The sequence below is a fragment of the Pelecanus crispus genome, chromosome 9, assembly GCF_030463565.1.
Source record: "Pelecanus crispus isolate bPelCri1 chromosome 9, bPelCri1.pri, whole genome shotgun sequence".
Classification (NCBI taxonomy): domain Eukaryota; kingdom Metazoa; phylum Chordata; class Aves; order Pelecaniformes; family Pelecanidae; genus Pelecanus; species Pelecanus crispus.
The window spans coordinates 6,794,548-6,804,710 of NC_134651.1; the positions used below are offsets into that span (position 1 = coordinate 6,794,548).

Below are 10,163 nucleotides of genomic sequence, written 5' to 3' on the forward strand. Positions count from 1 at the left end.
GGAGGATCGGGACGTGCCCTGGGGCACATGGTGGTACCCAGTGCCACCCTGGCTGGTGGCAGCACTCCAGCGGGGCGGGGAACGGGATGGGACCACAGGTCTGAAATGAGTTTGATGGTTATCAGCAGTGTGCCTCCGGGATTGCATATGATAAAGTACACAACACAATTGCTTTGGCTCTTGTAATCAAAATATTTGCTGTGGCAGGTAGGGAGAAACAGGGCTCCAGTCTGATGAGCAGTGGGAGGCACCCAGCCCTAATCCCTTTGAAATCAAAGGCCTTTCCCACACCGTGCCAAGGAACAGATCCTAGGAGCGACCTCCAGCCTCCAAAAGTGCCTCTCAGAGCTCTCAGGGGCCTTATCTTTCACATCTGGGGCAATCAAAGACACCAACAGCATTAGCTGTGCGATTCACTTGATTTCAAGTCGCAGGCTAGAGCCTATTCGCTCTAAATTTCCCTGCTACAAACACGTTACATCAACAATAACTCTCCCTGGGGAGAAGGTGGTTCTGCTCTGGAGGACGCAGCCGTGTCCTGCAGATGCTGCTGGCACTGAGGGTGCCGGTTTAATTCTGGCTGCGATGGGAAGGTCAGTGTTGGAAACAACAACCCCAGTTGCTGTCAGCAAGTTTCTGGCTCTCTCTGCACCGGGAAGCAGTCTGTCCTCTTGGGAAGACGGATGAAGGAGTAATTCAGAAATCACAGGATGGGCTTTCTGCAGCTGAAAGTGAAGGGACACGAGTCTGGAAAAAAAAAAAAAAACAAAAACATGTTACTGGTGGTGAAGGGGCCTTATTTACTACACTGTAATACCTTCTGTTTCTGTAGGAACATCTGAAGATAAACAGAATAATGCTTCATCGTGCCAGGTAAACAGCTCTCACATGCCATGGCTACGGTCTCTAAGGAGCTTCTGTTTATTACGAACCGTCTCTGCCTTGACTTTTGCTACAAACCCTCGCTGTGAGTCCAACAGGGAGAGGCTCACAGTGAAAGTGAAGAGCTTATGTGAAATTACCAGAGGGATACTAATTACCTTTGGGATTATAAGCATTTTTTTCCAGAATTTTTGCTTTTTTCCCCTGTTTTTTCTTATAAGCCCTGTGTCGTTGGATGGAGTGTTTGCCTTGCCAGTCCCATTTGGAATGGAGCTTTGGTAGGCAGAACAAAAACATTATCAAAGGAAAGATGTTAGTGATGCTACAGAGACTTTAAAAAGTCAACTATGTCTGAATTATTTCCTAGCTCCTGTGAACTCTCTTTAAACAGAGAAATGCTTGGAATTACACGAAACTAAAGCCAGAGGCTCCCTAGAGGCTCTTGATAAGATTTAAATTTGCAGTAAATATTGGTGTATCGATTATTATCATGACCTGCCGATTTTTAATTTCCCTTTACAGAGAAAACTCAAACTGCCTTGTTCTGAACCAAATTTGGATTGTTAAAAGGACATAAATGTAAATTAACATCCCCAGGGTTACGCTGGTGTAATTGAGATCATTATTTAGCTCTTTTCTTTGGTTCATTTCCTAAGCTTTCGCATTTCCAAAGGGGTGTTGTAAGTTATGCAATGAGACAAGTACAACAAGCTTTACAGAGTAAAAGCTCAGGTAGGCACACGGCCGCGAAATCCTCGTCCTCCTCACTGAGAGCGCGATGCGTGCCTGGTGCCTCCTCACAGAAACAGGCTGGTCGCACAGCGTAAAAGCCGATGAGGATTTTTTGGGACGAGGTCCCGTAGCTGCAAGGGTTAAGAGGTGCTGGTGGCCCTGTGGCAGCGGGTGAAGCACTGAGGAAGCTGAGTCAAAAGGGGGGTTGGAGGAAGGCCGAGTATTCTTCCCCTCACCCCAGTGGTTGGAGGGGAAGATCCCCGGGGGACTCCGACCTTTGGTTTTCCAGTGGACTTGACAGTATTCTTGTGATTTGGATGGCAATGATTTAGCCATGGGGTTTTATACCCGTGTATTCCCACTGCGTGGCTGGTAAACCACACGCCAGTTTGTTCTTTTCTTCGTAATCCAAAAGGAGTTTTTTTCATGGCACTGTTATTTCTGATGTCCTCATACCAGAGATTTGACTGCACTACTTTATGGCTTTCCTACCCTTCCATCAACCTTGGGATGTTTATTTTTCTTCAAACATAGCTGTTTGCAGCATGCTAACAAGAACTGAAGATCTTTTAACACTGCTATTTGTTTACTGAAGACATCAAAGCCTTTTTTTTTTTCCACAAGCCTTCTTTGAGTCCGTACAATCTGCAAACAGCCATGCAAAACCAAGGTGTGCTTTGTGTAGAGCAAAATAAAACCACAGAGCACTGAAGATACAGATATATTCTTATCTGAGATTCTAAATTTAGCTCTGCTTCATCTCTCATTCCTCAGCTTCTTGAACTATTTGTTCCTAACAGAGAGCCCTGCAGTTTCAGCAGACCTTCCTATTGCCTTCAGCTTCAGGTTAGGTAGAAGAATACAACTGCAAATGTGGACAGTGGCAGTGATAGCAGCTAATGTAAAACAAATATTTTTTAACACCTATGAGCAGATGTATTTCCTCGTTTCCCTTTGACAGTCCAGATGCTATACCATGCGAATAGAGAGCAGCGCTCTGAATTTTTTGCATCAGGTCCCGTGAGCTTTTTTGGTTCAGGCCCAGGCTGTGGGTGCTGGGAAACACGCAGTAGAGGAAATGACAGATGTTGGCAGCAAATTAAATGACAAGATCTGCTGAAAATAATGTCCTAAGAAATACTGGGGCATCCTTTTTTACGGATTTCCTAGATGTGTTGAGGCTATTTTAAGGCCAGTTGAACTCCCACTCCTTATAGTATAAACAGGATTATTCCTTGTATAGAACATAAGGCAGCGTAAATGTCACCATTTGTGTATCATTGGTATTTCCAGTCATACTTCAAGTATTGCCTCGCCCCAAACATGTATGCCACTGTTCAGAGCCTAGCGGCAGTCTTCAGAGAGCATTAAGCTTTGGTAGTGCATCACAGGAAACACCTCCATGGAGAACAACCTAAAGTCTCCCCATGGAGGAGGGCCTATTAGAGCGGTACCAACAGAGCAGCTCCCTCAGGACCTACTCAACTGGTTGGCTGTGATATGCACAGCAGGGAAGACGATGGCAACAAGGAGGGAGGACGGGACAAGGAGTGACTGATAGGGTTTTTATTCCACAAGGAAGCGACTCACGCCAAGCTGCGTTGGCTGAAGGTTACTGAGCAGGCAAATGCCCAAGGCTTTCCAGGAATTGGGAAACGCAACATGCAAGGTCAGTGAGGGTCAGTAATGCAGATCTGCACGGACAAAGTACAGGTAATGAGAAATGCTGACTACATCTGTTGGGGAGGGATGGTGCATTAAGGGCATTTTCAGCAACATACAACTTTTTAATCGCCTGGCTGTGGGTGTAGTTCACCCGTCACAGCAGGGGAAGACATGCTGCATGACCTGGTGCTCGTGGCAGCTTTGGAGACTTGGCACAAGGCAGGTGGAGGAGACCCACACAGAAGGGGCTGGGTGGTGACAGGATGTGCTGTTCAGCAGCTCTCAACCTTGGAAACACGGAGATGCAAGGGGCAAGCAATACATACCTTTCTGCTTTCACTAGCTTTAAACCAGGCAAGCGGTGCTGGTACAACAGGGTGCAGCCAAAGAGGCTGCAAGTCTGTGGGATGCAGTGGGTTTGGCCACTTCCCTTGAATCTGGGTGCTGCTGAGCTTAGCTATAACGTCTGGCTCAGCAAGGCAGGGCTCAGCCTCCCAGGGGTGAGGGAGAAAAGGAGCAATGTTCCCCAGTCCCAGGGTCCCCGTGGTTTGGGAGCGGGGACATGGCCCCACCGGTGACACAGCCAGGCTGCTCCTCCAGTCCCAGCACTCAGGTGACTCCTGCAGAGCACTTTCAGAGTCTTGCCTTAAGAAATAAAACAAAATGGCAGAGCCTTAAAAAAAAGTTTTAAGCACATCCAACTTTGGGATAAAGTGTAAAATTTCTTGCCAGAGAATTTAAAACAAACTGGAAACTGATCATCTACTCATTTAAATGATGTGCCTGGAGCTAAACCAGCAAGGCTGAATAATCTCTGCACTGCTTTCATCCTTCTTCAATTTTTTCTTTGTTCCATCAGCCACATGTGTGTTAAGTGTAAATTGAAGGGCTCTTAGCTGGAAAAGCAGATTGTGAAAAGGGCTTGGCCCTCATCTTATAATTCAACTTCAGTATTACAATTACTCTTAATAGCACTCTTATTTTGTTGTATTATTTATTCTGGCTAAAACCCTCTAGGATCCCTTGAAGGCTTTTTTTTTTCTGGTGGATTTAGCCAACATCCACTCATGAATCCAGATGTTTCTGCTTTTATCCACGGGAATTTTATGGTATGGATATGCCAAGATTATAGCTTCAGGCTCAGCCTCAAGACAAGTATTTTTCAAATTCTCTAAATCAAAAAATAGAAAGTGCCATGAAAAACCTGGGCCTTACTGCATTTAGTGTGCCAGAATGGAAATCAAACCACAGGACAATATTACTCAAGGTTCTGGATCTATGTTGATACGGTCTCCTACGTCGCACCAGAAATTGCAGCCCAGATCGTGCTATTTTCCATGTCCTCGGACTCAGACTCTTGCCTTTAGCACATCTTCAGCTCTTCTTTCCATTCACCAGCCTGAAGTTAGGAGCAAAGATACATGTGGGTCCAAGATGCTTACACTGGAAAAAAGATTACTCACTGCAAGCCAGAGTCACTGCTGGTGTATTTAAAGGAATGAAAATGTGCCTGTGTGTGTCAGCTCCCCATCATCAACACAGACACACTCCCAGTCAAAATCGGTTCTGAAATAAGGACGATGGCGAAATGTACCCTGCCCTGATGGGGACCTGGTGAATAACGCAAGCGTCCGCTGTGCCTTTGACAGCACTTTGGAAGAATACCCAAACCCAAACTCATTCCTTGTCCAGAGTGACAAAAGCAGCGTGAAGCAGACACTGAAATTACCTTAATAGCCTCCCTTTCTGTGCTGCCCGGGGTCTCCTTCGGGCACTCCTGTCGGTGGTGTCCTGGGTTTCTTCCCTGCTCCCCATCTGTCAGCAGGAGAGCCCTGATGGAAGCCACCGTGCAGGGGTGGCCCGTGCCAGCGGGGCGGCTTGGCTGGTGTCCCCCGCTGGGCATGGCCGCGTCCCTCCCAACGCCCCAAGGTCGCTCAGGAGCACGGGAGTAACAAACCCAGGAGATGCACCAGCAGGACACGGAGCTGCTGGAGCGGGGCCAGAGGAGGCCACAGAAATGCCCCGAGGGCCGGAGCCCCTCTGCTGCGGGGCCAGGCTGGGGGGGCTGGGGGTGCTCAGCCTGGAGAGGAGGGGGCTGCGGGGAGGCCTGAGTGCGGCCTGGCAGCGCTGACAGGGGCTGCAGGAAGGGGGGGGTGAGCTTTTAGCAAGGCCTGTTGGGACAGGACAAGGAGTAATGGCTTTAAACTAAAGAAGAATAGATTTAGACTGGATATAAGGAAGAAATGTTTTACAGTGAGGGTGGTGAAGCAGTGGCACAGGTTGCCCAGAGAGGCGGTGGAGGCCCCATCCCTGGGAACATCCCAGGCCAGGCTGGACGGGGCTGTGAGCACCCTGGGCTGGGTAAAGCTGTCCCTGCTCGCTGCAGGGGCTGGGCTGGGGGAGCTCTAAAGGTCCCTTCCCACCCAAAGCATTCCATGATTCTATGCACACAACACTTTTCTTTGGCCTTTTGGCAACAAACAGTAACCACCACCTGTCTGTGGCCATGCCGTGCACAAAAAGGATGCGATGTTACGCCTGAGTCCACAAAAGGTGAATTTCAACTTTTCTTCCAGGACACTCCCGACTGGCCTTGAATGCACACTGGCAGGGCCCTGCTCCTGCCTCTGCTGTGCACAATCCAACCCCTTTTAAAGCCACTCTCTGTGCACTGGACCAGGGAGAAATGCGGAGCGGTTATTCCAGCCTGGTAGAGAAGAGCCCATTCCCTTCCCCAGGAGGTTCAAGCGCAGCAGCTAGTTATTGCTTGCTCTAATAGCCTTAGTTCTTTACCTGCAGAGCTCCTGGATCAAAGGAAATGTAAATTATTCCTAAAAGCCCTTCTAAGGCTTCCCCCAGCATGGAAAAGCCTCTCAGCTGGCACAAAGGATGGAGCTGGCTCCACAGCAAACCCCTCCGGGGCAGGGACGTGCCAGGACAAGAAGGCGGCACGAGAGCAGAGGGCTCAGCACCCAGCAGCAAGACAGCTCGTGCCGGCTCAAGCAGCAAAACTTTCCACCCACCTGCCCCAGAGCTGAGCTCAGTCACCTCGAAATCCCACCGCCCGGAGCTGCTGCGGGCAGGGGTAGGTGGTGACCCAGTGCAGGGTGCCATCAGTCGGGGTGACGAGTCCAGGAGTCCATATGGTGTCACACGCAGGAGCTGGCACGGGAACGGCAGAGTTAATCTGGACGACGCTGCCGAAGAGGAAAGCACTTTTCTTGCTAATATCGTGGATCAAATGTGCTGTGCAGGGCTTACAGAGGGTGCACATTAAATATCCCACCAGCACGGTAGTTCTGCCAGTTCCTATCACATTTTCTGTTTTATAATGAGGAACTTTGTTAGCATTCAAGTATGCAGTTTAAAGGCCACCCACTGTACTTATATGCTATATGACAAACTGCACAAGTATACCTGTTCCAATTTATTCTTCTCGTATTTTTAGTAAAATATGGTTTCAATGACTTTGTCTTCCCTTCACATTTTTCTTTAATAAGTTCATGACATTCAAGCTGCTAGTTTTCCTTACCATCACACCCCTTTTTGAACACAGAATAAAGGAGATTGAATATAAAAAAAACAGGGTTTTTTTCCCCCCCAATTTGGAAATGAAGAAATACAAAAATACTGAGCTCTTCAGTTTTAAATTTTTTTTAAAAAAAATTCTCTCAGCAGGTCAGACAAGTGCTAAAATGCTTTTGTCTCCATTTCAGCGGGGGACTAGTTTCGCCTTCGGCATATTGAGCATCACAGGCACCTCAAGTGCAATTTGCTGCTGCCATTGCATCTCCTCTCCTTGGCCCGTACTGCTACTGCTCGCTTACTGGGATCACTGGGACCGATCACCTCGGTTACGCAGTCCTCTTTCCCTTTCCCTACGTTGACTTCCCAAAGCTCTGCAAAGACCCATCGCGTTATAAGCAGTACCAGCTCACCCTGCAAATACCAGACCTGCGCTTCAGTTTGGCCATTTTCTGTGCATCTTTGTTTTTTGTGATGACTTTTGTGAGACTGCTCCAGTTTGGACCTTTAAGCATGAGCAATGGCCATGGCAGGGAAGGCAGATTGCTGCCTGTTCCGCCGTAACGGCGGCCAGGAGGGCGGCACGGCTGTGCAAGGACAGACAGATACCGAATGCACTCGCACTGCATTTGTGCTTCAGTAGTGCCCCTGAAGGAACGTGCATCATTCCAGGTTTAAATCACTTCACTAAATAGTCATTTGGCCCTTTAGCCGAAATGGTACTGGGGTGTACGGGGTACAGAGGGACACATCTTTAGCATACATAGCCTGGGCCTCTGAATTTAAAGGCTGGGCAAAGTTTTCTGGAAATTATACAATTTGCTTTTGACATTACAGAAAGAAGAACCTGAAGATTTGTCTTTCTGCTCTTCCTTACAACCGTGAACACTGCACTGCCATTAATGCACAGAGCCGTTAAAGCCTGCGTGACACAGATCTGTTACCTGACCAGCAGAAGAGGTGTCAAAAGTCACCAGCACCCAGCACGTATCATCTCGGCTCCAGGTAGAGCCTTAGGCAGCAGCACCTCGATGGCGTGGCAGGATGAGAGGTGAGGGCAGGACCAGTATGAGGAGGAAGAACAGGCCTTTGGGCAACCCGGAACACAGCCAGACCCCAAGCACCACGCTCCCAACCGGCTTCCGCATGAGGCACAGCATCGATTTCCAGCCCTGACATACCTCCAGCCCACACACCTTGGGGGGCTCACTGCTGGTTCACACATTCACAAGCTTTGCTGTGCTGAGGAAGATCTCACCTTCTGTGTATCCAATCCCTTGGATTTTTTTCTTCCTTTTAACCTTTGTTTGTAGCCAGTCTTGAATCCACAAAAATAACGGTGTTTCCATGACAACAGCCCAGCAGTGGACTCCTCCGGGGCATCTGAAGAATCAAAACACGGCCAGTGCTTCCTCCTGCTCCAGCATCACACCCCGTGGTGCCACAGCCCCATCCCATCACCTCTCCCTCCTCTTGTGCTGAAGCAGACAGCAAACTACGGGCAGAGCTCCGTCTGCTTTGGTACTATTGGCACTTACTGAACAGTCAGACCACGCAAGTGATGTACGAGCAGGTACCAGACCATGATACCAGCTTATGGGGGGCAGAAAGAGCAAGAGGGTCTGCAGTCTAAAGGACTGGACAGCTGTTGCATTTTGTAATCCCTAAGCTATATTAACCAGATTCATAATTTTCATGCCCTCCCTGGTATTTAACAGAAGATATGAAGTGATCCTTTGTTAGTCACAGTCACTGCTTTGCTTCCAATACACAGCATTTCTCCTGCCCCCTTCAGCAAAGCCCTGCAGCGGCTGAACCCTCTGGTCCTGACCCAGCAAAGCATGCGAGGGCCCCACTGAGACCAGAAGCATCTCCAGAGACATCCTCTCCTCGAGCAGGGCAGGGTAGCAGCCCTTTGCAGAATCGGGTCCCACTTGCCCAAGCATTTTCTCCTACAGGTGGCACAGCCAGTACCTTGCCCAGAGACCAGCTCCAACCCAGTGCCCAACTGATCCGTCGCTCTTGAAGCCATTCCAAAACCCCATCCCTTCCCTGCAGCACTTCTGTCTGCCCTCAGACCAAGATTTACGAGGGCTATCCATGGATGCGGTTGCAAGAAAAGCCAAAAAGCTTTTGTTGCAATGCCACAAGCGGCACTAAACCGGCAAAATGCTCTTTGCATACCTGATCCTCACTGAAGGGTTACAAGCAGGACACCCAAACACAGACAGCAAGCTCTGAAGCAGGACCCAAGGAGGCAGCGTGGATGCGTGCCAACCTGACAATGGGGTTTCGTTTAACAAGCGCAGATTTAAGTGTGGAAATCAAATATGAAACAGTCGTAGCCAGCATTGTCTGCATTCTTGGAGTGGCACTGAACTAGCAGAAAGAAAAGAACTGAGACGCTGGCCCAGACATGCTCCAGCTGTCTGCGACTACCTCTTCCCTCCTCCACTGGATGTAACTATTCAGCTTGTTTTCATTTCATTATTGGATGTTATTTTTGCAACCTGGGAAAAGAATAGAAAAGTGGAAAAAAAAAGTCCTTAAAATGCTTTTGGGTTTATTTTTAAGAACTAGACCATTTCTTTCCTTTCTATCAGAGATGAAGTACACTTCTAAAAAGTGCATGAGGCCTGCGGTATTATTAGTTAAGCATTTGTTTCTCAAATAAGGTCCTTTATCTCAGAGGCAGCAGCATTTGCGTTGCTGTAGTTATTCACGTAAGTCGTACTCATTTAGTACTGAGCAACATGCAATTAAATAGCCATATAAAACACCCACAGGGTGAGCAACAGCTGCCTACAGGTAACCTTAAATTTCATGCACTCACTTGCCAAATGTTTCGGCTCTAGCCATATAACTCCTCATTTACATGCAGGAGCAGGGCAGGCCCTTTCCTCCATCACCGGGGTAGGTAAACAGGAGGAACCCCTTCACCAGGCACGGCGCAAGTCCAGCTTTTAATGAGTTGGTTAAAAGCCTGATGCTGCAGATCGCTATTAACGGGAGTGCTTCTCGACCCACTGCAGGGTCAGCCCTTCCCCAGCTTCCCTTCCCTCCTCTGCCTTCCTCTCAAGAGCGCAGCTTATCCATTTTTAATGTTAAAAAGAATTCGCATCCAAGGCCTGATGATAATTTATTTTCCCTCTCTTTACGCCAATTTTGCTCGACGGGGAAATGCCAGCGTGCACCGCCCGTCCCCCCCAGCTGGGGACACTCCACCCTATGAAAAAGTCAAACACTTGCCAAACGAAGGGCCAGGATTATATAGTTTCCCACTGAGCATAGTGGGAATTCTCAGTTTGTGCTGGATTTCTCTGGAAAAATCTTCCCTCCCTTTTGATGCTGATGCACTT

General features: G+C 48.5%; 1 protein-coding gene across 1 annotated transcript; it reads left to right on the plus strand.

The window, feature by feature from the left end:
* Positions 1-585: 585 nt before the first annotated feature.
* Positions 586-7,368, plus strand: TMEM212 (transmembrane protein 212). The gene is given in 4 exon segments (XM_009481043.2): positions 586-593; positions 1,026-1,083; positions 1,086-1,160; positions 7,036-7,368. Coding segments are annotated over 4 exon segments (474 nt in total).
* The last annotated feature ends 2,795 nt before the right edge of the window (positions 7,369-10,163 follow it).